The sequence below is a fragment of the Pipistrellus hanaki genome (assembly GCF_964339955.1).
Source record: "Pipistrellus hanaki genome assembly, chromosome: 3".
Taxonomy (NCBI): domain Eukaryota; kingdom Metazoa; phylum Chordata; class Mammalia; order Chiroptera; family Vespertilionidae; genus Pipistrellus; species Pipistrellus hanaki.
In genome coordinates, this window is record NC_140505.1 from 78,032,866 (window position 1) to 78,060,726 (window position 27,861).

Here is a 27,861-nt window from a genome sequence, read left to right on the forward strand (position 1 = left end):
GAAGATTTAATAGGACTCGGTGTTTCATTGGGTTTGAAGAACTAAGAAAAGAGATAAATTAGAAATAACTCCTAGTTTCTGACTTAAGAAACTGGATGTAATGCAGAGTCATTTATTGAGATGGGAGAAATAGGGTGGGGTGGGGAGGGGGAGAATCAAGAACTCCACTTTGAGATTCAAGTAGTAAGGTCCAGTAAGTAATTGAATGTGTGCACCCAGAACTCAAAGGAGACTAAATTCTAACCAAGTTCAGTCATTCTACAATATTGTTAGACTAGAGCACATGTGTCAAACACAAGCCCGCCAGGCCTTGCAATGTGGCCCGCACCACGCTGTCATCACTGCACTCCGCTGTCAGTTTATGACATTGTCAGTTTATGACTGTTCAGTAAACCATTCAGCCCGCGATTTAGGCTGGATTTTAGATTTTGGCCCCTTCTCTGATTGAGTTCGACACCCCTAGACTAGAGAGTCAGTGCACAAATTGCTGCACAGGTGAAGTCCCTCAGCCTGGCTGGCAATCAGGGCAATCTGGCCGGCTGGGAGGGGTCATGGGAGGTTAGCTGGCTAAGGGAAGGGACTGCAAGAGGTTGGCTGTGGGAGTGCACTGACCACCAGGGGCAGCTCCTGCATTGAGCATCGGCCCCCTGGTGGTCAGTGCACGTCATAGTGACCAGTCATTTGGTCTCTTAGGCATATATATATATATATATATATATATATATATATATATATACACACACACACACACACACACACACACACACATACACATATATACACACACACACACACACATACACACACACACACACATACACACACACACACACACACACACACACACATATATATATATATATATTAGGGGCCTGATGCATGAATTCGTGTACAGATGGAGTAGCCTGAAGGGATCAGGCCAAAACCCAAAGTCCAATACCGCCTACACCTCCTACCTGCCACTCCTGTTCATCCCAGCCCCACTGAGCCTGCCTTAGGCCCACGCCCAATCTGTCTCAATCAGAAGAGGCTGGCGCCACCACAGCACCTCTCGCCAGGCTTGAGCTCTGTGTCTGGGAGTGACCTGATCGGGCCAAAACTGGCTCTCTGACATTTTCCTAGGGGTCCCAGATTGTGAGAGGGTGCAGGCCAGGCCGAGGGATCCCATCAGTGCATGCGTAATTGGGGCCGGGGAGGGACCACAGGAGGGCTCCAGGGCATGTCAAACCCCTTCTCGACCAGTCCTAATTGGGGCCGACCAGGGCTGGCCAGCCAGGGAGGGACCGCGGGAGGGCTCCGGGGCATGTCCGACCCATCTCGCTCATTCCTGATCAGCCGGACCTCAGCAGCAAGCTAACCTACCAGTTGGATCTCTGCCCCTGGTGGTCAATGCACATCATAGCAATTGGTCAACCGGTTGACTGTCTTACCCCTGGTGGTCAGTGCATATTATAGCAAGTGGCTGAGTGGCCTTAGCATATAATTAGCATATTTTGCTTTGATTGTTTTAACGGCCGACTGGATGACCAGACATAGCATATTAGGCTTTTATTATATAGGATAGTGAAGTGATAGTAGACTAGATCTGGTACTTATGAAATCATTATGATGGTTATTCCCTTTTCCTAGTGTATTAGTTAGTATATTGCATGTGGTAGAAACATCCATGGTAAAGTGCAAATCCTACTTCCTGTTCAGAATTATTTCTTAGCTACTAACGTAAAATTAGAAAGTGGACTTGTATTATCCTATAAAATAAAGGGCAACACATAGTAGTAGAATGTCAGAAATTGAGATTTGCTCTAGCCAGTTTTACTTAGTGGATAGAGCGTTGGCCTGTGGACCAAAGAGTCCCGGGTTTGACTCCAATCAAGGGCACATACCTTGGTTGCTGGCTCCTCCCCAGCCAGGGCCCCGGTTGGGGTTCATGCAGGAGGCAACGTTTATGTGTTTCTCTAAAATCAATGTTTCTCTCTGTCTTTTCCTCTCTCTTCCACTCTCCCTAAAAAACAATGGAAAAATATCCCCAGGTGAGGATTAACAAAAAAAATAAATAAATAAATTTAAAAAAAAATTGACATACAGGATGGGGAAAATTAGGTTTATATTTTTGAGTACACAAAAACATGAGTTTATTCTTGTATTATTATTTCTTTAATATTGTTTTATTTTCCATGTGAACAACTATAAGCTTACTCTTGCCCCATCCTGTATTTAATATACAGGTGTAAATCTTGCCTTGTAATTTCATCTAAAGTATGAATTCATAGAAATCTGTATTAAATAATTTAGTTGGGTATATATACATGTACAGATATGAACCATAGTCATTGAGACATTTTTTAAGAGGAAAGAAAAATGACAATACTATTTTAGGATAATAACTTGTCATTTTAAGTTGTGATCTCAATCCCACTATAATTATTAAAATTGAACATATATACTATGTAGTGTTTTGTTTTTTTCCAAAATGGCAGTAATTCCTTGGAAAAGCCATTTATTAAAGAGTTAGAATGATAATGACAAACTTAGTTTACCTATTAAGCTATATTTTTCATTATATAATTAAATATATATAATTTTTATATATTTATATAAACATATATAAATGCTCAAGGAATAATAGAACAACAGATTAAATATACAAGGTGTATTTGGATACATGTGTACAACTGTGTGTGAGGCGGGGGAGGAGGGAGAGGGATAGAGGGAGGGAGGAAAATGGGTGAGGGAGAGAAAGAGGTTTTTAACAAACATATATGAAGACTTTTCCTTTGAATATATCCAGGTATCTTTCTCCTTTAAGATCCCCAAAGAAAAAAGGGTCAACTACACGTGTAAATTCTGCAAATGCAGAGGCACAAGCAACCTCAGCCTTCCAGACTCAGAAGCCATTGAAATCTACGTCCCTCTCACTCTTTTACAAAAAAGGTTAGTAGGTGATTACTTTCAAGAGCATGGACTCTGAAACCAGGCTGAGTAGGTTCAAATCAGGTTCTTCTGCTTACTAGGTGTGACCATGGCACACTTAATATTCTCTATGCCTCAGTTTCCTCATCTGTAACATAAAAATGATAATCTACCTTATAATTATAATAATTTACCTTATAGGTTTTTTTTAAAAGAATTAAATGAATTAATACATAAAATACTTGCAACGGTGCCTAGTACATAGTAAGCACTTAGAAAAATGTTATTTTTGCTGCTTTTGTTATGATTTCAAATTTATGTTTGGAAATACTTGCTCCTGATATTGCTTTTGCTGTTCAGGCGCGCATGTTCAGGTGTTCCGATGTATATGAGAGAACACAATGTGCTGTGCCCTAGTTCAGGTACATTTCCTAATAACCAGCTCGTATAGCACTCTGATCGTGTGTGATGGTAGTACAGGGAGGTTGGTTTGTATGTCTGTGAATGTGTTTAAACACACAGGTGTACACACACTTGGGGCTCTTTAAAGGAAGGTGAAAAGCCACATTACTCTGTGTTAAACATTTTTTCTGATTTAGTAAAGTCCGAAATATTATTAGACAGCTCTTACAAAAGCAGTGGTTCCAAAGTATAGTCCCCAACAAGCAGAGTCCAACTTACCTAGAAAGCTGTAGAAATCAAAATAAACTACTTAATCAGAAACTCTAGGATGAAGAAAAAAAAAAATCTTGTTTTAACAAGCACTCTTTGCAAGTCTGATGCGCACTAAAATTTGAGAACTACTGGGATAAATTGTTAACTAAAATATTCTGATTACCTTATGCAAGTCTTTTAATGGTATATTTAAAACCAGGACTATTCATATTTAAGCTAGATGGAGGAAAATTCAATTTTGTGGATTCCTTTTCTCCAACCCTGTATTCCTGTAGTATTTTTAACACAGTAATCTCTAAATAAAGTTTATATCATAACCATGTTACCCCTTAGTGATACAAGTCTACCATTTTTTCAACAGTGTATGCTCCATTGGCATTTTATAGATAAATATACTTTGTATTTGTGTTTAGGATTGGAAAATTTAAGACTGAAAATTCCATTTTAAAAAATAATGTTCCCTTTTGAATACCAATAGAATTCCCAACATCTGTGATGAGCCGTTACCAACGGAACTGAAACAAACCCTAAGTGGTTTGTCTAATCCATAATATCTTATGATCTTTCTTTTACCTTCCACTCTGCCTCAATTTTATGCTGTAATAATCAATTCAGCAAGTATTATTTTACCTAGCACTATGCTAAGACTAGGAATCATTTATTCATAAGGGGAAGAGTGGTAGAAGTGTAATTATTATTAACATTCTAATTAACAGCATATGGCTATAGCCACTTAATGTGTGGTTTTTTTCAAATCCACTGATAATTCAAGATGAACGCTAAACCTAACTAATTCCCCTTGTCTCTTCAAGTGTACCGACTAGCATATCTTCGCCTAAACACACTCTGTGCACGTCTTCTGTCTGACCACCCAGAACTAGAACACATCATCTGGACCCTTTTCCAGCACACACTGCAAAATGAGTATGAACTCATGAGAGACAGGCATTTGGATCAGGTAAGAAAAGAATGCACTTCATCTTCCTTTCTCCTACGCATTTGTTAACTATATACTGATTCTTAAGATCAAGTTCAAATAGCTAGATCAGTTTAGTAAACTTAGTATATATTTACTTACTGGCTATCTTTTAGAGTTTTCCTGTAATTCTTACAAATTAGAGCTTGAGTGTATTTCAGTAACTTTACTTACTTAATGACCTGAAAGATCTTATATGTAAAAGTCACTGAAGAAATTGTTTATCAGAGGGTTTTCTGTGTTGTGGTAAGCTAGATTTCATTTCTTCCTAACTAATAAGAGTACTATGCAAATAACCATCACTCCGTGACAAAAATGGCGGCACCCATAGCCACAAGATGGCAGCACGCAGACCTCCTAGCCCCTCCGGAGTCCCCAAGTCCGCCCAGCGGCGGCAGCCCAGGGTGTCCGGCTGGGAGGCGCCTGCCCCCCACACCGCAATCCCGGCCCAGCGGCAGCAGCCCAGGGTGTCCGGCTGGGAGGCACAGCGCCCGCCCTGATCCTGGCCAGCAGCGGCAGCCTGGGCTGGGGTCTCAGGCCGCAGAGCCTCACACCCAAGGCACGATCCCGTGGTGGCATCCTGGGCTGGGGCCTCAGGCAGGCTGGGCTGGAACCCCTACGCCACGGTGTGATCTTCAAGCCAGCAGCAGCAGCCTGGGCTGGGGCTGTGCACCAGCACCGAGCGATTCCCCTGCCATGGTGACAGCTTGGGCTGGGGTCTCAGACAGGCAGGGCCGTGCACCCCTGCCATGTGATCTTCAGGACATTGGTGGCAGCCTGGTCTGGGGCCGCACACCCCACCTCGAGATCCCCAGCCAGGCTGAGATGCAGCCTGGGCTGGAGTCTCTGGCTGGCCAGGACACGATCCCCTTCCAGCAGTGGCAGCCTGGGGTCTCAACCATTGTGTCACACCAGTCAGGCAGAATAGAGAAATCTTAAATGTTTCTTTTTAAATATATATATATTTTATTTTATTTTATTTTTATAGAGAGGAAGGGAGAGGGATAGAGAGCTAGAAACATCTGTGAGAGAGAAACATCTATCAGCTGCCTCCTGCACACTCCCCATTGGGTATGTGCTCCCAACCAAGGTACATGCCCTTGATCAGAATCAAACTTGGGACCCTTGAGTCTGCAGGCCAATGCTCCATCCTCTGAGTCAAACCAGTTAGGATTGTCCAATATGCTAAAGAAAAAAACCCTATCTAATAAAGAGGGAATATGCAAGGGAGGGCATTTGGGGATGATCGGGGCATTAGGGGAGGGCAGTTGGGGACGATCGGGCTGGCAGGGGAGCAGTTAGGTATTCATAGGCTGGCAGGGGAGTGTTTAGGGGGTGATTAGGTTGGCAGGCAGAGCGGTTAGGAGCAATCAGGAAGGCAGGCAGGCAATTTGTGTCTGATAAATTTTTCTGATTTATCTTATATATCTGTGGGGTTTTTTTTTTGTTTTTTTTAAATACAATTATAACTAGGGGCCCACTGCACAAACTGATGCACCCTGAAAGGAACTGTGGGTCTTGAGGCTGTGCCCATCCTCCACGCCCCTGCCCATCCTCCACGCCCCTGCCCGGCCCCTTTCACCATGGTCCCCAGTTCCCTCTCTTCTCTCTTCCAGCAGCCCCACTCCTGCCCCCACCACTACCATGTGCTGATGGCTCTGGTCCCACTCACACCCAGTGATGGCACAGAGCAATTGGGGCTGGTGCCAGCAGCAGGTGCAAGTGGCAGCTGCAGGGGGAGGTGGAGGTGGAGAAGTCCTCAGACAATTGGGGCCGGCAGCCAGCAGTGGGTGTGAGCAGTGGTTCTGGTGCTGGTTGTGGGTGCAAGCATCAGCTCCAGTGCCAGCAGCAGGTGCGAGGGGCCAGCGCAGGTGCAAGCACCGGGCAGGACCATGATGCGCAGGAGCAAAGACTTCTCCGAAACCACCAGAGGCTCGCCATGATGGCAGCGACTGGTGTCCTGTCTTGGTCTGGAGCCCTCATTTACCTGCTCCACCATTCCACCACAGCTGACGCCCACCATGTTCCGTGCACACCCCCTGGTGGTCAGCACACATTACAGCGATTGGTTGTTCAGTTGTTCAGTGTGTCGCTGTTCGGTCTATTTGCATATTAGGGTTTTATATATAGAGAGATGTTACCTTATAATTTTTTATTTCTATAAAGTTGGCAATAATCTTCTCAGTAAAAGTGTTTTGAACAAAAGGTGAATTATTGTATAAATTATAACCTACAGATATGTATATCTTACCAAATTATATTTGGATGTATACATTCTATTATGTTGGATTTTTTAAAGTAGGTATCTGTTGCCTTTTGGTTCTACTCCTTCTCTACTGTTTAGAAAGATATGAACAGTATTGCTAAGAATTTCCAAAGAAATTGGGTATCTAGACTAAAAAACATTTTTATGAGAGGTGCCTTAGGTAAAGTGTTGGAGTAGGAGAAAAATAGGAATCAGCAGAGAGGATACTAGATGGCCTTCTAATGGGAGGAATAGTAGGATTGGGGCTGGTTGAATGCTGAGCAAGGGATGATGAATCGGTATTCTTGGCAATAGTAGATGTGAACAGAATGTTGCAGAAAATATGAGTACTTAAATTAGGCAATAACATTTATACAAATTTAAGAAGTTTGATGTTTTAAAGTCACAGGGAATCCTTTTAAATCTTATTTTTGCATTTAAAAATACTTTTACTTGAACTGTCATATGCATGTAGAAAATTCCATAAGGGTGCATCTTAACGTAAATTCTCACCTAAACGCACCTGTATAACCAGCACCCAAATTAGGAAACCTAAGAGTTTCAACAGTACAACGTATTTGCTGCTGTCCTCTTTCAGTTAGTACATTCCCCTTACCATTACCATCAAGTTGTATTAAATATTATTTTACCTGATAATATGAACCTTTTTCATACCTAGTTTTTTTGTTTGTTTTTTTGTTTGTTATTAAGTGCTACTTATAGAGTGAACTGATTCCAATTTCAGTTTTCATCTTCTGCGAATATCTAAGGGATAGGAGCAAAAGTTAGGGTTATTTATAAACCAAATGATCAGTTCTTAATATTCGAGAGTTGGCTATTTGTGTTTTGTTCTTTATAAATACAATTTGGGTTAAACACTTCACATAGATTTCAAACTGAACTCAGGATGGGAAAAGATAACCTTGTAGGAAATTAAATTTCAATTTTTAAGGTTAAAAAGAAAGATAAATGCTTTTTAGAAAACAATCATGTTATAAAATTCTGACTATTTTTACATCACATTTATTTATTAGATCATGATGTGTTCTATGTACGGCATATGCAAAGTGAAGAATATAGACCTTAAATTCAAAATCATTGTCACAGCTTACAAGGATCTTCCTCATGCTGTTCAAGAGGTAGGTAATCTTCCATAGTAAGATTTTTTTGGGATAGGTTCATATCTATAATATGAATAACTTCAGTTATTAATTAGATAATAAATTCTGATCTTATTAAAGTCACATATTAATTTTTTGCCTTTATATTATTGGTTAATTATTTGTTAGTAAAATGTAATTAGAAAAGTAATGCTTTTTAATATCCAAATTTACATTATAAAGTTAATAAGAAATACTATATCCCTATAATAATCCAAGTCCAGGCTTTTTTAGATTATTTTTTTCTTTATAATATGTGTTTCTTACTGTTAAAAAATATTATGAACTATTAAAAAAGATAATCTAAAGACAAATTCCCAAATTAATCTTAACAAGTGTTTTTATTCTTCCTCAGACTTTCAAAAGGGTTTTGATCAGAGAAGAAGAGTATGATTCTATTATAGTATTCTATAACTCGGTCTTTATGCAAAGATTGAAGACAAATATTTTGCAGTATGCTTCCACCAGGGTATGTTAAAAGTAGCCTTTGATTGGGAAAATCTAATTATAAAGCAATGGGTCTCACTAAAACAGGAAATAAGTAATCTGCCTCTTTGCTTTTACTATAGCCCCCTACTTTATCGCCAATACCTCACATTCCTCGAAGCCCTTACAAGTTTTCTAGTTCACCTTTACGGATTCCTGGAGGGAACATCTATATATCACCGCTGAAGAATCCATATAAAATTTCAGAAGGTCTGCCAACTCCAACAAAAATGACTCCAAGATCAAGGTTTGTGTTTTCTCTTCAGGGAAGTGGTAAAATGTAAGAGGGGATTATTTTGATTTAGGCATAAAATATAAAACTTTCTTAATTTAAAATAAGCTATACTTGCATCCCTAATTTGCTTATTTATATTAAGTGACATGATAAGAATTTGGGGGGAGTGAAAGATACTGTGTTTATACTTAGGTAGGTTTGCAAATTAAGGCATTAGCTTTCCTGGATGCTGGGATCTGTTCTTTGGTAAACAGTCTGAAAACAAGTTTGGTAATAGGTTTCAAGTCATATTTTTGCTAGCCAGTCTACTAAACAAAGTACTTTTGGTGAATAAATGTTATTTTGTGGTTTATTGAATGTCCTGTAAACTCTTTCTGTGCCCCTGTTCATCTTGCTCTGTTATAAAAGGTTAGATGGGTGATTAAAAGTAGTTGACTAAGTTAAGTCTTAAGAAGTCCATCTCTAATTCTTCCTGTGACTTCTACTGCACGGGCAGTTCTCGGTGTCTGCCTCAGAAAGGTGCCGTGGGCCTGGGAAATGACGAGTGTGAAGCAATTTTAAATTTTTAGATGAAAGATTCTGTGCAACCACAAATCATTATATTCCACATCCAACCACAACTGCTCTCTGGCTTTGAAGTGCTTCAATTGACTTATTATATGTTATCATGGGCTATTTGAAACTGCTATTTGTAGAAAGTAGGAGGCAGGTTAGCAATTATAGTTAATGTCATCTCATCTTGGAAATTGTCAGCCCATATTGCTGTACTTAATGGACAAGAAAAGCAAACAAGGAGAGGGGATAATATTAATAATATTAATATTTGTGTGGTATGTTTAACTATATAAGTAATGCATTCTCACGATAAAAATTTCAAGCTCTACAGGAACAGATAAGGCAGAAAATAACTGACAAATGATATATATGCTCTTGTGTGCCCCTATTCTATCCTTCATTTGGTATTATGGTTGAGTGAGTTTTGAAATCTGCAACTTGTGTTATAAGCTGCTACGATGCCACATCATGTTTATTTAATTTACACAGTCACACACTTCCACATGAAAATGTATACAGCATAATTTTTTAATGATGATAATTAATCCATATTATGCGGATAATGATGGCTATTTGCTGATCCTAGTGAAATCACTTCTGGTTTAGAGTTCTTCTTTAGCAAAGAAGTCCCATGAAAATCCTAATATATCATTGATCAAGCATTAAGAGAGTATCTTAACCCTTTATTTACCCAGCATATTTAGGTATTCTGGTTAGTCAAATATATAGAGATTAACAGCCACTTATCAATGAATTAAAGGACAATAAAATCTGGGTGTCTACTAGTTCCTTGTGCATATCATCAAATCTTTGTTTTGTCAGGCTAATGCTATTCTTCAGCTTTATTATCAAGTACATAAATTATATGGTTCAAACAAGACCAAGCAGACTAATGGAGATTTCAGATTCTTGGATATAGGATAAATAGCACCCTATATCCTAATTAGAATAGATTATTACATAATATCATACATTTTTGTCATATGTAACTTGATTTTTTAATGAGAAAATGTAAAAGAAGTGTTAATAACTTACCTATTTATTTAGGAATCATTAAGTAGAGGTAAATTTAAAATTTTATTTTATCCTCTTTAAATGTGACACCAGCAGAATATGTTCTTGCGGACACATAGCTTGCTTTAAAAATCTAGGACTAGACTACCACTATTAAAATAAATCTGTTAGTATAATTTATCAGTGGTTCTAGGGTAGAGGAAACCTTTGATTTGGTATTTCTGATAGTTCATCTCTGATAGTGTATGTTCATCTCTGTCTACTCAGTTGTGTATGATTTTCATTACTAATTTGTATTTTATCTTAACTTGACAGAATCTTAGTATCCATTGGTGAATCATTTGGGGTGAGTATTTTTCTATCAAATACAGTGACATGCACTAGAAATGGGAGATATCTTTAATTTGAATTTATAAATGCTGTTATTAAAATACCTCATTTAGTCATGTTTTACAGAATTTAGAATATATATATAAGATTTATTTTCAAATAAAATGTTTTCTAAATATTCCTTTGAGATTATACATATGTATATATATACATTCATGTAGATATATATCTATACACACAAAAACATAATATGCAAATTGACCTGATGGCCAAACAACCAGTCGCTATGATGCGCACTGACCACCAGGGGGCAGATGCTCAACACAGGAGCTGCCTCAGCCCATAGGCCCTGGTTGCCTGATCGGAGCTTTCTCACCAACCTATGGGGAATGGGAACCAGGGGTGAGTGGCTGCAGATGTGGGCAGCGCCAAGCCAAGGCAGATGTGAGAGGGGACCCGATCACCCTGCCTGTCGCCCCCACACACAGAGGGTGACCAGCAGCAGGAAGCAGGGCCAGTGAGCGGGCAGGAACTGCCAACCTCTTTGCCCTCACCCAGGCCAGCAGGCTCTGATAGCCCAGTGGGAAACAGGGAACTAGGGGTGGGTGGCAGCAGATGGGGATAGTGCCAAGCCAAGACCAGTGCTAACAGGGCCCCGATAGCCCCCCCTCCCCCCCAGTCTCCCCACACACAGACTGGCGGCGGAGGGTGGGCTAGCTGCCAACAGCTGGGGAAGATCGGCCCGGATCGCAGGCCAGGCCTAGGGACCCTACCAGTGCACGAATTTCAAGTGCCAGCATATATATATATATATATATATATATCTCCATACGTGTGTGTATATATATATCCATATATATATAGAGAGAGAGTAAACACATTTAAAATTCATTAATTATGAGTATGGTTTAAATAAGATACTCCAAAATGTAACCACCATATCCAAATGTCACCAGCCAATCTCTACCTACTGGTCTCCTTCTACACATATATACACTTTTGCTTGTCCTTCCTCTCAGACTTCTAGAATATTCTTTTTCTAATAAGTGGATTAGGCCTTGGTTACATGACACTCTGCCCCAGTGTAAATATTAGGGTATATAGCCGTCTTTGTTCCTGAGGGATCCATGGGAAAGCTTAGCTTGAAAGTTAATCTAGAATGGGAACCTACTACTCTCGTTCACCTTCCATTAACATCACTAATTCAGCAGTCCTGTATTCATTGTGCATTACTATCACTGTTTCACCACTCCCATTTCTCTTACCTTTATTATTTATTTATTGCTGCGGAACAAATCACACCACACTTAGTAACTTAGAACAAACATTTTTTCTCTCGGGTGTCTGTGGTTTCAGTAATCCAGGCATGGCTTAGCGGGGTCCAGGGCCTGTCTTCATAAGGCTGCAGCCAGCATGTCAGCTGGGGCTGCCGTTATCTCAGGCTCAAATGGAGGAGGATGTCTTACAAACGCACTTGTATGGCTGCTGGCTGGTCCTTGATGGCTGTCTGCCAGGCCACCCGCTCCCTGCCACTGCGGCTTTTCATGGGGCTACTCACTGCTCACAGCATAGCAACTTGCTTCCCCCAGAGCAAAAATTCCAGCGAGGGAGGGAAGAAAGGCAGATAATGAGTAAGTTTTATTCTCTAAAAATCAAACACAAAAACAGGTTTTGGTGCAAAATACATTTAGAGCACACATATATGATAGAAACTAATCCCAGTGCACTTATTAAATTGATAAGATTTAATAAGTGACATTCCATCACTTTTGCCATATTATTTTTGTCAGAAGCAAGACAACACTAAATCCAGCCCATACTCAGGAGGATCACACAGGTATAAACACTAGGAGGTGGGAATTAGTAAGAGCCATTCTGCCTGGCATTCTTCCCCAAATGAAATAAAGAAAGATTAAAAGCTTGTACACCAAAGGACCAGCTGTTAAAACGTATGTTACAAATAACAAAATGATGTGACATTTAGCTCAAGGTAGGCACAGCTCTCAGGCTTCACAAAGGAGACATACATAAGTAGGCTTGGATCTGGATAGCTAGAGAGTAGTGATATGCAGACTTTCCTGCTTGCCATAACCTTTAAGAGAACTGAGAAAGTGCTGTTATATGAACTTCCATATTTTAAAGCTGATAACTAAAAATCTTATAAATTTAATAAGTGCACTGGAATTAGTTTCTATCATACATATGTGCTCTAAGTGTATTTTGCATCAAAACCTGTTTTGTGTTTGATTTTTGGAAAATAAAACATAATCAGCAAAGTCAATCCCCACTTCAAATCAATTAGTCAAATCAGATTTAAAACTTTTTCACTATTTTTTCTTTTTTTTAATTGATTGGAGTGACAGTGGTTAACAAAATTATACAGGTTTCACATGCACAATTCCACAACACATCATCTGTACACTGTGTTGTGTGTTCAACCCAACTCAAGTCTCCTTCCATCACCATTCAGTTTTAATTTCTATCAGAAAGTCTGACTTTTTTAGTTCATACACATCCCTGAGAAAGTCACCTCACCTTGGTTCAAAAATAGATAGGTAACAAATACAATGTTTTCACGTTTTTCACTGGGATAAGTTAAGGTATAGCCCCTTTGGTTTTTCTTCCAAAACCTTTTTTACTTTGCTGTTTCAAGATTCTCCCTCAGGGTATCTCTCTCAAACCATCTTCAATAATACTGGATGAACTCAAATTCTTAAGTCTCTTTGTTGTTGTTAATCTTTATCTGAGAATATTTTTCCCATTGATTTTTAGAGAGTAGAAGGGAGGAGGGGAGGAGAAGAGAGAGAGAGAAAGAGGAAGATCAGTGTGAGAGAGACACATCAATTGATTGTCTCCCACATGCTCCCTGACCCAGACCAGGGATCGAACCTACAACCCAGATACATGCCCTTGACTGAAAATTGAACCCTTGACCCTTTGGTGCACGGGCTGACACTAACCACTGAGAACACTGCCTGGCCTTAAGTCTTCTTGTTATTTGATTTGTTGTTTTAAAAACTTTATGATTTAGCAGCATTTCAACAAATACTGTATCAATGATGGCTTAAAATATATAAACTATATGACTTATCAACATAATACTCATAAAGTGAGTCCAAAATTATTACTGAATACTTCATTAAATTCTCATGAAGTTCCCTCTGGTTATGTTATGTCTTTTTTAAAAAAAAAAAAAAAAAAAAAAAAAAAAAAGTCAGAAACAGGGTTTCAGAAAGCTGTTTCAACTTTATGTGCATCTGAGAAAGAGGAAGCCTTGGCTTGGTGTGCTGAGACTGAGGAACCGGGACTTTCATAGCAGGAGGCAGACAGGAAGATTTTTAAAAAGGGAATAATTAACTGGGCACATAGTTATTCTGATTTTGAGATTTTTCTAATTTTTAAGCAGAAAATTAAAATGCAGGTATTACCTCTGCCTGTTTTTGTTTTTTTTTTGTTTTTTTGTTTTTTTTTTTTTTTTACACACCTCAAACTACAGTTAAGGGTTGCTAACTACAAAATGCTAACATTAAAAAATTTAATAAGGAATTCTGCTGTTATTTATAGACTTCTGAGAAGTTCCAGAAAATAAATCAGATGGTGTGTAACAGTGACCGTGTGCTCAAAAGAAGTGCAGAAGGAGGCAACCCCCCTAAACCACAGAAAAAACTACGCTTTGACATTGAAGGATCAGATGAAGCCGATGGAAGGTAGGAACAGCTTTAGAATGTTTTTTAGTAGCTGAGCTGGTCATCTGGAGAACCACACTACCAGCTCTGCTTTGACTTCCATCAATCCCTTTCATGTCAATTTTATTTGGAAATTGTAATGATTGCACAAAATAACAGATATGACTGCATCCCAGAGTTAAAAGCACCATATAAATAAACCATATGCCAACTACTGAAATACATTGAAAATATCAGATGTTTAAAATCTGAGAATTTTTAATAAAATGTTGATAAAATTGTGTTACTTTTGATTAACATTAGATTTTAAAATGCTTATTCTTAAAAAATATAAGCTACCTCGTTTTATAAGAACCATTGAAAAACTATATATAATAGGATCATAAATTTGTAATAATCATATTTTAGACCGTTTGTTTATAAACCTTTGAAATTAAAAGCTCCTCACTAAAATAAGAATATAAAATAAGTCATGGAAAGCACCATAGTTACTGGAAATTTGAGTTTTCAATTTATACAGATACACATAAAATATTTTACATTTTTTTCATCTGCAGTAAACATCTCCCAGGAGAGTCCAAATTTCAACAGAAACTGGCAGAAATGAGTAAGTACTTATTTCACTTTATATGAATGAAATTCTTTACATTTCAAAAACACTTTTCATGTTAGAAAAGGATAAATACATATTAATTCCTTCCGTTATTGGACTTGCTCGTGCATTTAAAACGTAATTTAATCAAGAATGTATTATTTATCTACACAAACATCTGCAGTTTAAATGTATGATGCAAATAATCATCTTGACCCTTTCTAAAATACTTTGCTCAGGATGACTAAGAAACGAAACTGCATCTTCAACATGGATGGCTGTGGGTAGGAGATAGCTCAGGACAGCAGGACTATGAGGAACTCTTAAAGAGTGTTGGCTACAGGGAAAGGTCTTATAAACTTAGAATATATAAGATCATAACCCTTACTTAAACACTTGATGATGTATTACAGAATTTTATACCTGAAACCTATGCAATTTTTTTAACCTATTTCACCCCAATAAATTCAACAACAACAAAAAAGAAATGTTCTGTCTTTGTCTATGATGTAATTAGTAATGTACTTTTTAAATGTCCATTTCCACAACTCTACTGATTTGGTATAAGCATAACATATATGGCAACCCTTTGCCAACTTACTTGGCACCAGCAGTGCCATTAACATTTCTTTATTTTTTTCCAGCATCTACTAGAACACGAATGCAAAAGCAGAAAATGAGTGATAACATAGATATCTCAAACAGGGAAGCCAAGTGAGGATTTCATGACTTTGGTGGGTACTGTGTTCACCTCCGGCTCTTACAGAGCTGACGTGTAACTCCCAGGTTCTGTTTACGGCCACGTTTAATACATATCTTCTGCTCTTTTTATGAATATAAAATGTTTAGGTGCACATTGAATATTTGTGCAGACAACTTCTAAGCCATTTGCAATGCTGTAGTTAATAGAATATGCATTGTTATTGTACAAGATTGAAAATCTTGTGTAAAATCTGCCATTTTAAAGCTGTAGCTGGTGTTTCTGTTTCCAAAGGATGCCTGGGAGTGGGAATCCCAACAACCCATGCCTGTCTGAGTACTTTGTCTTTCCTTGTGGCATATGTGTGATGTTTGCTATTATTTTTATTAATTTATATTTATTTTTTTTAATTTAACATGAACATTCTTAAAAATGTGTCTTGTCTTCCAAATATAATTTGGCTGACTGCCCCCAATAACCCAAATGATCCTGAATTCTTCTTCTAAAACAGATATTAGAAACTATTAAAAAAATTACTAATTTTTATACATTAGATTTTAGTTTACTAATGGAATCTGATGTACTGTGTTTTGTTTTACAAGTTTTAGCTTTTAAATACAAGCAAAAAGCAAACTATAAACATAGGATATTGTCATACTACTGATACAGATTTCATACCTCAGGACATCTAAGAATTTGTTGATTCTTTTTTTCATCCAATTCATACTTTAAAATTAGGGTTATTAATAGTGCTCTTGGTTATACCATTCATATCACTGAATTCAGAAAGTATCCATCTAGTACTTGGAGAATGAAGTGTTCAGCCATAGCTTTGCTGCAGAGGACCCTAATACATATATCCAAAGTGCACTTTCTAATGTTTCTGGGTCCTGAAGAATCAAAATTCAAAAGAATTTTACTCCATAAAACAGACTGTTAAATCAGGAGTCTTAATTTTTTTTTTTTTCCTCAGAGATTAGTCTAATTGCATTTCAGCAGTTATTCTGCCCTCCTAAATTTGGGAAGGGGTGTGCGTTCTCTTGAATGGTACATGTCTTCCTGGTGTCTTTAGAGCTTTTGTTTTTAACATCAGATGGTCTAACACTGGCACATTCACAGCCACATTATTTCTAGTTCAGGTACATATTCAAGTACATATTCAAAGGCCTTTGTGTTAGGCATTAATGTTTCTAATTTTTTTGCAAAAATTTCAAAATAGCTGTATTGTAAAAGAGGTGCTTTCCCTTCTGGCACCTAAGGTGTGTTTGAACTATCTTGTGTGATTAAGTTATTTAGAGATGGTATAATTTAAAATAGATGGTATTTAAGGTAGCATCAACTAGCTTTTAGGAAAATCACTTTTTTCTAAACTCTAAAAAGAAGTCTGCGCTGTTTGTTAGAAAACAAAATTTTATTTTATGTTCAATTAATTTTCAAACTTTTATTTTTACAGTTATCTTGATAACAAAGGCACTTGCAGTGGCTTATTACATTCCCTCACTAATTTTTGCTTGAATATCATACAAATCAGTTAGCTGTTAGGTCAAGGGCTTACCATATTTCTGAGCTTTTTGCTAACAAACTCCCATTAGAAATAGTGCCAGAGTTTTAGGAACTACAGAGATAGTGTATTGAGATTTCTTAAATAAAGCTTCAGATATTACTTTATTGCTTTTTTGTACTGGATAAAACTGTACATTTAATATTGCTGTGTTACTATTTTCTACAATTAATAATTTGTCTATTTTAAAATAAATTAGTTGTTGAGAGTCTTAATGGTCTGTTGTGGTCTTTGTGTTAATTGCACTAATGTTCTCTTATATGGTATCTGAACTCTCTACTAGTAACTCATCTGTTCTTAGCCTTTAGTTGGTTTTATATGCTGATGATCCCCTAAATTTACCTCTCTAGCCTGACTTCTTCATGAAAGTCAAAGCTCTCATAGCCAATAGAACTCTTCATTCCTACTCCTCCCCCCTCTCATCTTCTCAAAGCATAAACCAAAATCAAACAAAAATACCTTGTTTCTACCCTAGTCTTTCCCCATTTTACTAAACACTTGCTTGAGCAAAAAACCTAAGAGTCATCTATTAATTCCTGCCTGGATCACTGTTAAAGATTTCAATGATTTTTCTCTCTCTTAACACATGTGTCAAACACAAGGCCCGCGGGCCAAATCCAGCCCGCCAGGCCTTGCAATGTGGCCCGCACCGCGCTGTCATCACTGTACTCCGCTGTCAGTTTATGACATTGTCAGTTTATGACTGTTCAGTAAACCATTCGGCCTGCGATTTAGGCTGGATTTTAGATTTTGGCCCCTTCTCTGATTGAGTTCGACACCCCTACAAGACAACCCAGACAAACCAGGTCTCCATGTTTCCCCTTTCCTTTTTACCTTGCAACTCCATGGAGAGCAAAAATGATCCCTTTAAAATGTTACTTGATTTTCATTGCTACCCTACTTGAAGGATTCACACTCCTTATCTTGGCCTGTGAAGTGGACCCTACCTCCTTCTCCATTCTCAGCTCACTTTCTACTTGCTTCATGTGCTTTAGCCACACTGACGATTCTCTAATGATGCCAAACCTGTCCCTACAGCTATGTTTGCTATTCCTTCTGTCTCTAGATGCTCTTTCCCTAGAATCTTGCCGTTCAGTGCTCAGTGCAGAGGATTTGTTTGACCATACAAGTATGTAGAAGCAAATAATATTATCTTCCTCTTTTCAGATGCCATGTACCTACTACCGTATTTTTCGGACCATAAGATGCACCGGACCATAAGACGCACCAGTTTTTAGAGAAGGGAAATGAAGAAAAAAAGATTCTGAAACAAATAGTGTCCTAAAATATTTTATGTGCATTAAAACCCAACATCACAGTCATAAACACATGTAATCAACCCTGTAAAGTAAACAGCAGCATTTAGAACCATTTTAGAGCCGGGCAAACACACAGAGACCACACAGAGCCGGGCAAGTAAAAAAACTTTTTTTTTTACAGTATATGTGTAGGCTATATTTGGACCATAAGACGCAGGGACTTTTTCCCCCCACTTCTGGGGGGAAAAAGTGCGTCTTATGGTCCGAAAAATACGGTATATTCCAATCATAGTTTTAAATGTGATGATAAAACAGTTAATAAAAAAAAATAAAATCCCATCTTTATGGAACTTTCATTCTATTTCTAGTTTGGGGGAAAGACAGCAAGTGAATAAATAAATGTGGAATATATAACACTAGAGGCCCGGTGCATGAAATTTGTGCACGGGGGATAGGGGTGTCCCTCAGCCCAGCCTGCACCCTCTCCAATCTGGGACCCCTCAAGGGATGTCTGACTGCCCGTTTAGGCCCGATCCCACCAGGATCGGGCCTAAACGGGCAGTCGGATATCCCTCTCACAATCCAGGACTGCTGGCTCCCAACCGCTTGCCTACCTGCCTGATCACCCCCTAACCATTACTCTGCCAGTCTGATTGACACCTAACTACTCCTCTGCTGGCCTGATTGCCCCTAACTGCCCTCCCCTGCTGGCCTGGTCACCCCTAACTGCCCTCCCCTGCCAGCTTGGTTGCCCCTCCACCCCGTGCATGAATTTCTTGCACCGGGCCTCTAGTGTGGATATAAAATATAGCATAGGAAATATAGTCAATAATATTGTAATAATTATGTATGTACTAGAGGCCCGGTGCATGAAAATTCATGTTCTGGAGGGGGAATCCCTCAGCCCAGCCTGCCCCTTCTCACAGTCTGGGAGTCCTCAAGGGCAGGAGGTGACCTAGTGATCAGGGGAAGGTGATGTCCCCATCACACCTCTGCTGCTGCCACTGCTGGCAGCGCAAGTCATGGGTGGCCCTGGGCAGCAGGGCAGTCACCATCTGAGGCTTGCCTGCACCTCGGGCCCACCATGGGCGGCTGGGGGGCTGAGGGTGGATCCAGCCACATCGTGTGCCTGCCGTCCCATACCCCCAATGGGGCTGAAAGAACTGGGGGACTCTGGCAGGGCTTAGGGGACTAGGCACAACCATCTTGTGACGATTGGTGCCGCCATCTTTGTGACGGTGTGATGGTCAATTTGCATATCCCCTCTTTATTAGATAGGATGGTGCCAGGTGGGTACTAGAAATATCGGGGGAACACTTTATAAAAGTACATGATTTCTAACCAGAATGCTGTACACCTGAAACTAATACAAAATAATATTGAATAGAAACTATTTGAAAAACATTTTTAATAAATTTAAAAAACACATCTATTATACTCAAATAAGCACTTTATTATCAAATAGTTCAGGTTTCTAGTTTCAAGAGTTTTCTTTACATAATATCATATTGTGAAACATACCTTATTTCCCTGAAAATAAGACAGTGTCTTATATTAATTTTTGCTCCCAAAGATGCGCTAGGTCTTATTTTCAGGGGATGTCTTATTTTTCCATGAAGAAAAATACAGTACACATTTATTGTTAAATGAAAATAAAGGAAATTTATTACCTGTATATGGTATGGTAGTATGGTAGTTGTCAACACAAACCAGACAAACTATGAATCCTACAGTATCAAGAATTGACTCATTTATTCAATGACAATCATATCATCATCTTCTGGAACATCATCATAACAATTCAATTCCTGAATTTCCTGGTGAATTGCTTGTGACTCCATTTCTTTCAGAATCAGTGGACTAAATCTCTCATGTTTAGCCTAGGGGGGGGCCTTATTTTCGGGGGATGCCTTATATTTCACTCAGAAGGAAACCTGTAAGTAGGTCTTATTTTCGGAGGATGTCTTTTTTTCGGGGAAACACGGTATTAGGGGGATCTGATACTATCCTATATATCATTCCAGTTTTTATTTTGCAATTGGGTAACGTGTTTTGATATAAAAAGTATAAATTTTTCTCATTCTTCCTAAATGCTGTATACGAAATGTAAGCTTTAGTGCCTTTTCAGCAGGTATTTTATAATTATATTGTGCCAGGTTAAGAGACCTGATTTAAAGTGACATAAAAGACAATTACAAAAAAAACACAAACATTTTTATATACAGAGGCAAATCTCTCAACACAAAAGCAAAGGACATTTTGCAATTATGTAAGGCAGGTGAGCCCAGAAATAATATTCATTCAAAGATAGTATTTAATATTCAATAATCCCATAAGTGAAATCAATGACTCAAAGTAAATAGAAAATTAAAGTTAGCCCTTAGGTCTTTGACAATTTATTTACCAAGGCCTTTTGTTAATTCTAATTAATGCTCTAAATTAGCCACTATTTCTCATAACAATGTACCAGAAGAATATGGACCTTAACAGATGCATGCTGCTTTAATTTGTTTTTGTACAACTTACTCCTTCATCTATTATCCCCCCAAAAAAACACTATTCTCAGGGCATACTTAACACTTATAATAAATTAATTGTGTGCCTACTATGTGCAAGGTGCTGGATGCTGAAAATGTGGAGGTGACAGCATTCCTTGTCATGTTGTCTATGCAATATCAGCCTGTTGAATAACAGAACATTCGGCCAGACTAGCATATATTTAGACCAATATGCCAAAAGTGTCCAACTTAAGTGACTCAAAAGAGAAAATGGTAAATATAATAAGACATTTTAATGGTTTTCCCTGGAGCTTAGTCACATCTGATCAGAGACTTTAATTCCTTTTTTATAAACTCTGGATTTCAGCAGATGGGGAAGACTGATCACCATCCCTCTTTTGACAGAATGTAAGTATTCAGCCAGAGGTAGCTCATCATTAATAGTATTAAAGAGAAGTTATTCTCTGGCTTTTAAAGGGAAGGCAGGAATGCTAAAAATGTTTTCCTGCAGGTGAGGATCAATTTTTAAAGGCTCCAACTCTGCTTGCTTTGCTGATAAAGTTCTTCAGGAGGTCATGGTCCATTTCCGCAAAGCCTGAAGTTTGTGTTACTACAGTCAAATGATTTACACAAAACCTGAAGCAGAATTCTTCCAAATCCTAGGAACAACAAAATATATTTTAACAAATTCATATTTTCCAATGTAATGCAACATAGAATGAAAACACACAAGCAAGGAAAAAGGATTTGATGCAAATAGGAAGACATATTGGTATGGCAATCCCTAAAGAATAGTTATAAAACTATAGTGCTAATATGAATCTATGGATGTAAAGATGTCAATGACATAGTAAAACATTCAGGTTCCTCCACAGCAGCCAATACCAGAGATAGGCAACTACACGTCTGAACTCTGTACCTTTCACAGTGAGAGTACTAGTATCTGTACTATTCATTCCACTTTCAGTATTTGTTAAAAGTATGTCACTCCTCTTTTACCAGTACATTCCCCTAGGGCAGAGGTGGGAGCATCCGGCCCATGGGCCTTATAAGGCCCACGAAATCATTCCGTCTGGCCCTGCCAAGTTATTAGGAATGAGTTAATTAACTGTTTAACCAAATATAGCAGATTAATTTTTAAGTTGATAATTTCGTATGGCCCGCCAATGATGTTATAAATATCTAAATGGCTCTTGGGAGGTGGTGGGGGAGAGGGAAGGTTCCCCACCCTTTTGTTTATTGTCTATATTATTTTGAATATAATCCAAAGGGAATATAAAAGAGGAGTGTCCTACTTTTAACAAATACTGAAAGATGGGATGGTTCCATCAGACCCTGATTACCTTCAGTAATCTTAACTGGGAAAATGAAGAAATCATGACTTTTCCTCTCCTAAAAGAAACTCCTCAAACTGGTGTTTCTGCCTTACTATAATTCACTCTGGGCCAATGAATAGTCCAATAGTACTTCTCTTGATCAGATTTGTAAACTTGAGACAGAATGAAGGTGGCTGGATTCTATTTTGGCCCCAAATTAGAGCTAAAATGAGGCCAGCTGGCGGAGACTCCGTTGCCTTTGACCCTGAGCTCTGCTGCTGTCTTGACCCAGGACAAGGTGCTGCCAGGTAAAAGTCAAACCAAAATTTTCTGCTGGTTTATTTTAAAAGCCCCAAATAACGTCCAAGCAATCACATATACACATATACACATTACACATGTAAATTATAGTAGGTGCAAGAGATGAAAACACAGGCAAAAGTTCACAGTATTAATAGTCATGCCAATTAGATTCACAGTATGTTTTAAATAAAGAAACAAACTACATGAAGAAAACCTATCCATTTCACCCCTAAACAGCTACATAGGCTGCTAGGGTCACACTGGCAATATGACATCTCTAAGTCCCTGGTAAGCCCTAAGTGATAGATAGATAGAATAGCTAAAAATACACACACACACACACACACACACACACACACACTCAATATCAAAACGTGACTATACATAAAAATGTGCTTCATTAGTACATACTGAATATACCAATATTCATTTGAAACTATGGACTCTTGCTTAAATTTTTAGAAATGACATTTTTTGTCTATAGCACACTGAATTGAAACAAGACAGCAAATACTGTTCTTTATGAAAACCTGTATTTTAAGTATACATATGGTCTACTTTGCTGATTGTCTCTTATGTAATGTAGGTAAAAAAAATTAATTAGATGGGCTACAGTAAAATACAGTGCCTCTATAGGCAAAGTTGAAATTCATTAAACAAACATTTCTTGATATGTCAGGCAGTATCCTGAGCAGTAAGGATTTGGTTGTTAGCAAAGCAAAGTCCTTGCCATTCTTCAAGTGCTTACTTTCTAGAAAACAGAGGGCTGGAAGGTTTAACCATACAAATAATTCACATAAGTAGGGAATAGGAAAAATTCCTGGAAATTAAGCCTAGTTCAGATGGAAACACAATACATCCACCATATCGCCATCAGAGGTGGCTCACCAGAGTCCAGTATTATCACCATGCTTTTAACAAACTACAAAAAGCACATTGATTTTTTTTCCTTTTTTTGCCAGAAAGCATTTTGCATGTTTGTATTACCTGGATGCAAGACCAACATTCACCATGCTTTTAAATGTCAATGGTTCTAGCTGGGTGAGACTTTGTAAAACAAAAAAAAAAAACAAACACTAATATTTAGAGATATACATAATGTAATCTAGGAAAAGATTAGAAGGAGCTGTGTGAATACATTATGTTCTCTGGTTGATGAGTCATTTCCTTCCTTATTCTTTTTTTATTTTTCAAATTTTCTTTACTAAGCATATTATTTATAAGCACAAAAAAGGTTAAAACCTTTTTTCCACCCACCACTAAAATGTCCCTGTTTTTTTTTAACCAAAGGAGAGGATATTCTTATAACAAAAGGAAATCAACTCCAAGAAGTATAGCCTGTTTCCTAAAGATTTAGCTCTAAGACAGGTTTTCTTTCCTTTCTTTATTATCAAAACAATACATGGTCACTGCACAAAGTTCAGAAAAAAAACAAAGATAAGGAAATGAAAACCATCCATAATCCCACCATCTAAAGATAACCACTGACTATATTTTTTAGTCTTTGTTCTTCGTAGATAATGAAAAAAAAAAAAAAAAAAAAGTCTTTTTAAATTGAGCTACTTACACTTTTTAAAAAAAATGAAAATGGGACCATAGTTTTCAGTTAATGATATACATTGAATAGCTGCATGGTTTTGTATTATTAATATTCTATATAGTTTAAATAATTCTCTAGGGTTCACATTGACTTTTTCTAACATTTCAAAATTATAAACAATGCTGCAATAAACATCTTTAAGTCTTTAAGTTAATTTTTGTCCAAACCCATGATTACTTCTTTATGTGAACTTCTTAAAGAATTATATCTTTAGAGTTTTTAATACATATAATACTAAACTGGGCCCCAGAATGATTGTACCAGTTTGCTCTTTCATCAGCAGTTTAGGAGAACAGCCATTGTTCTGAGCTGTAGTATTTCTAAAAATATATTCCCTGGTGTGACAAATGTTTTTATTTATATTTTTCACTTGTTCATAAATCTATATAGTTCATTTTTTCAGTCATATTATCTTTTTATTTTTAAGAACTATACATCATGGTAAGCTTGCTTTATCATATGTTGCAAAAAATTTCCCAGCATATTATTTACTTTTTAATTTTCTTTGTGGCATTTTTTGGTGTATAAGCATCTTTTTCTTTTTTTTTTTTTTTTTTAATCAAATCCATTAATCCTTTCCTTTATGGCTTCCTGCCTTTGAGATCTACCCTAACATTATATTCACTAATATTTCTTCTGATACTTTATTGTATTTGTTTACATTAAGTATTTAACCTACTTAATGTAAAGATATGAAGTAGACACCTACCTATTTTTCTTCCAGAAGGAAAGCTAACTGGAAAAAAAAAAATTGCTTTTCTTACCTGAGCGTCATACTTCACAGCAGCAGAGAGCAGAGCAATGGCATTCTCTTCACAGATGCCTTGCTTGATAGTTTGCTGGCAGAGCTTTTTCAAACGATTTTCTCTATAAAATGTAGCCAAATCTAGCAATCCTGGTGGAAAGAGATGTTTATGGGGGGGAGTGACTTCAAGCATCCTGATTTAAACTCACTCAACCCTTACGATGTTTTTGACATTGTTTGGAATATAATCCTTAGTGAAGCTGTATAGATAGACTTGTGCTCATACACTCTGAGCAGATGGCTTTCCCTAAGAACATAGCTGACCTGAGCAAATACAACAGACAAAAGAGCAGCCATGGAAAAAATAAGAGCAGTGAGCAAGGCTTTAATGTTTCCTAGAAATGCCTCTATTATCTGTCTGCCTGCATTACCGATGTCTGCTCTAGGGTCATTTCCATCAGCATACATACACGCTATAATAGTGCTCTTCTCTTTATAAAAGAAAAAAAATAAATAAAAACCTTTCCTGGAGACAGGTCTGCCTCTCATCACCCTGCCCGTTTCTCTGTCCTCTCTCCAGCAGACCTCCCGGGGAGAGTCCTCTGCTGCTGCCTCCGTTTTCTGAGTTCCAATTCTCATCTCCAGCCGTTCCCGGCATAATCCCACCCCCTCCACTCCTGACATCACACCGGGGGGTGTCACTAAAGGCTGCCACAACGCCAAGTCCAAGGCTATTCTCCAGTTTCATCTTTTTCAAGAAGGACACAAAATTTCCTGTGGCTAGCCGAAACCAGTTTGGCTCAGTGGATAGAGCGTCGGCCTACGGACTGAAAGGTCCCAGGTACGATTCCGGCCAAGGGCATGTTCCTTGGTTGTGGGCACATCTCCAGTAGGGGATGTGCAGAAGGCAGCTGGTCGATGATTCTCTCTCATCAATGTTTCTAGCTCTCTGTCCCTCTCTCTTCCTCTCTGTAAAAAAAAAAAAATCAATAAAATATATTTTTTAAAAAATTTCCTGTGGCTGATGATCATCCCTTTCTTGAAATGCTTTGTTACTTGCTTATGTTTTTCTTTTTTATTAGTTACTCTAAAGTCTCTTGGCTAGACATTTTTCCTGAGTTTGAAATGTTTGAGTGCCCCAGGGTTCAATCCTCATATTCTTATTTCACTTATTCCCCCAAGTCAGCGGTCACCAACCTTTCGGACCTCAGGGACCACCAGTTGGTGACCGCTGCCCTAAGTGGTTCTAGCCCGGTGGTTTCAAATGCCAGTAATTGATCTCTTCCCCATAGGACACTATGAAGCACTCCAGTCAGGCATGGCCAGTTAGCACTTGAAAGACCCTTGTCAGGAGTTTCAGATACTACCTAAATCTTCAGAAAGGGCTAGAAGTACTTTGTTGCTGGTGAAATGAGGAGTTTTAGGATATGTGGCTTGGCTCTAAATACCTTGAGGGTGCTTTTGCCTTCGCATGAATGGCATTCAAGCACCATGAGCATAAGTAGTCCTAATCCGTTGGAGTAGTCCATTTGCTAGGTCTACATCCAGCATAGGCTGGTCAAAAGGTTAGCTAAACCCTGCTACTAGAATATTGTTACATCTATTAGGTCTAGTAATAATTAATGTTGTTTTCTAATACTTTTTAAAATCGAATTTATTTAAACAATACAACAAAATTTAATCAACAATATAGTTGCCGTTGTTTTCTACTACTTGTGCCCAACGCTCAGGAAGCATTTTAATCCCTCTGTTGTAAAATTCTTGTGATTTTGATGCAAAAAATTCGGTCAATGCATTTTTGAGGCATTCTTCATTATTAAATTTTTTTCCAAGAAGAAAGTTTTGCAAAGAACGAAACAAATGGTAATCGGAAGGGGCAATATCAGGAGAATATGCAGGTTGAGGGAGAACTTCCCATTCCAACTGGCGCAGTTTTTCAGCAGTGATTCTTGCAGTATGCAGTCGTGCGTTATCGTGGTGAAGAATTACGCCCTTCCGATTAATCAGCGCGGGTTCTTTTTCTCTTAAAGCTTGGGCTAACCTTTCCAATTGGGCACTATACACTGCACTTGTAATGGTTTGGTTAGATGGCAAAAGTTCATAATGAAGAATTCCTTTAAAATTCCACCAAATACACAACATCACTTTTTTCGCATGCAAGTCAGGTTTTGGCGTGGGCTGGGGAGCCTCATTTTTGTCCAACCATTGAGGCCACCTTTTCAAATTAACATACAGCACCCATTCTTTATCTCCGGTAACAATTTGCTCTAAAAACGGCAAACGGTTTTGACGAGAGAGGAGCGAACTGCAAATTGTGACTCTTTGATTACGGTTGTTGTCGGTCAACTCATGAGGAACCCATTTTCCAAACTTTTGGACTTTGCCAAGTGCACGCAATTGATTGGAAATTGTTTTTTGTGAACAATTTAAAGTTGTCGCAAGCTCTTGTTGGGTAATTTGAGGATTTTGCACCAAAAGAGCTTGAAGAGCTTCTTGATCAAAATTGGACACCCGGCCTCGACCACTCTTGTCATCTAACGAAAAATTTCCCTCGCGAAATTTCTCAAACCAACGCTGGCATTTTCTGGCGCTAACTGCATCTTGACCAAGAGCACTACAGATATTTTTTGCAGCCTCACTTGCTTTTCTTCCTAATTGGAACTCGTAAAGCATGCAGTGCCGAATATGCTCTTCATCCGCCATCTTCTTAGCCCTAGTTTTGCAACAAAAACCAAACCAAACACAAACTTTTTCAAGCAAAACTTGTTAATTGCACTTCACACGTTCTGTAGATACCACGTGTTTGAAGGTTATGTCAATACAAGTCAACGCCAAGCAAGATTTTAAACGAATGTTTAAAAACGACATTAATTATTACTAGACCCGATACTTCAAGCTAACCTTCCAAGCAAGCTACTTTATAGAGGGCCTAACGGACAGACAGCAGGGATTTCATCCGTCTCACAACATTAACTGTTCTGTTTGTGTCCGCTACTGAGTTTTGTCCGTGTGGAA

General features: G+C 38.2%; 3 protein-coding genes and 2 long non-coding RNA genes across 13 annotated transcripts in view; 1 reads left to right on the forward strand and 4 right to left on the reverse strand.

Moving 5' to 3' along the window:
- Nucleotides 1-18,721, forward strand: part of RB1 (RB transcriptional corepressor 1) — a 154,054-nt gene extending 135,333 nt beyond the window's left edge. For 2 of the 6 annotated variants that reach the window (XM_084879344.1, XM_084879347.1), the window contains 9 exons: nucleotides 2,807-2,931; nucleotides 4,398-4,543; nucleotides 7,841-7,945; nucleotides 8,322-8,435; nucleotides 8,536-8,699; nucleotides 10,572-10,602; nucleotides 14,151-14,293; nucleotides 14,830-14,879; nucleotides 15,509-17,332. In XM_084879344.1, the coding sequence (XP_084735470.1) occupies nucleotides 2,807-2,931; nucleotides 4,398-4,543; nucleotides 7,841-7,945; nucleotides 8,322-8,435; nucleotides 8,536-8,699; nucleotides 10,572-10,602; nucleotides 14,151-14,293; nucleotides 14,830-14,879; nucleotides 15,509-15,582 (952 nt within the window). In that variant the 3' untranslated portion in view covers nucleotides 15,583-17,332. Of the gene's footprint in view, nucleotides 1-2,788; nucleotides 2,932-4,397; nucleotides 4,544-7,840; nucleotides 7,946-8,321; nucleotides 8,436-8,535; nucleotides 8,700-10,571; nucleotides 10,603-14,150; nucleotides 14,294-14,829; nucleotides 14,880-15,508; nucleotides 17,333-18,292 lie in introns of those variants that run through there. The other 4 variants (XM_084879343.1, XM_084879345.1, XM_084879346.1 and 1 more) reach the window with 3 other exon arrangements.
- The window catches only part of LOC311620254, a 387,779-nt gene that overhangs the window by 263,553 nt on the left and 96,365 nt on the right, over nucleotides 1-27,861 (reverse strand). The gene's annotated exons all lie outside the window — the stretch shown is intronic.
- The window catches only part of RCBTB2 (RCC1 and BTB domain containing protein 2), a 108,180-nt gene that overhangs the window by 49,848 nt on the left and 30,471 nt on the right, over nucleotides 1-27,861 (reverse strand). For 3 of the 4 annotated variants that reach the window (XM_084879393.1, XM_084879391.1, XM_084879390.1), the window contains 2 exons: nucleotides 24,866-24,996; nucleotides 19,204-21,541 (listed from right to left, as the gene is read on the reverse strand). The exons of the other annotated variant lie outside the window; for it this stretch is intronic. In XM_084879393.1, the coding sequence (XP_084735519.1) occupies nucleotides 21,401-21,541; nucleotides 24,866-24,996 (272 nt within the window). In that variant the 3' untranslated portion in view covers nucleotides 19,204-21,400. Of the gene's footprint in view, nucleotides 1-19,203; nucleotides 21,542-24,865; nucleotides 24,997-27,861 lie in introns of those variants that run through there. 4 annotated transcript variants of the gene reach the window in all.
- LOC311620255 lies at nucleotides 16,640-18,274 on the reverse strand. The gene is made up of 2 exons (XR_014794658.1): nucleotides 17,905-18,274; nucleotides 16,640-17,701 (listed from the first exon to the last, which is right to left on the reverse strand). It is a non-coding gene; the product is annotated as an uncharacterized lncRNA (long non-coding RNA).
- LOC311620215 (histone-lysine N-methyltransferase SETMAR-like) overlaps nucleotides 26,449-27,861 on the reverse strand; it is an 85,843-nt gene continuing 84,430 nt past the window's right edge. The window contains exon 2 of the mRNA XM_084879453.1: nucleotides 26,449-27,735. Coding sequence (XP_084735579.1) covers nucleotides 26,524-27,549 — 1,026 coding nt within the window. The 5' untranslated portion in view covers nucleotides 27,550-27,735 and the 3' untranslated portion in view covers nucleotides 26,449-26,523. The remainder of the gene's footprint in view (nucleotides 27,736-27,861) is intronic.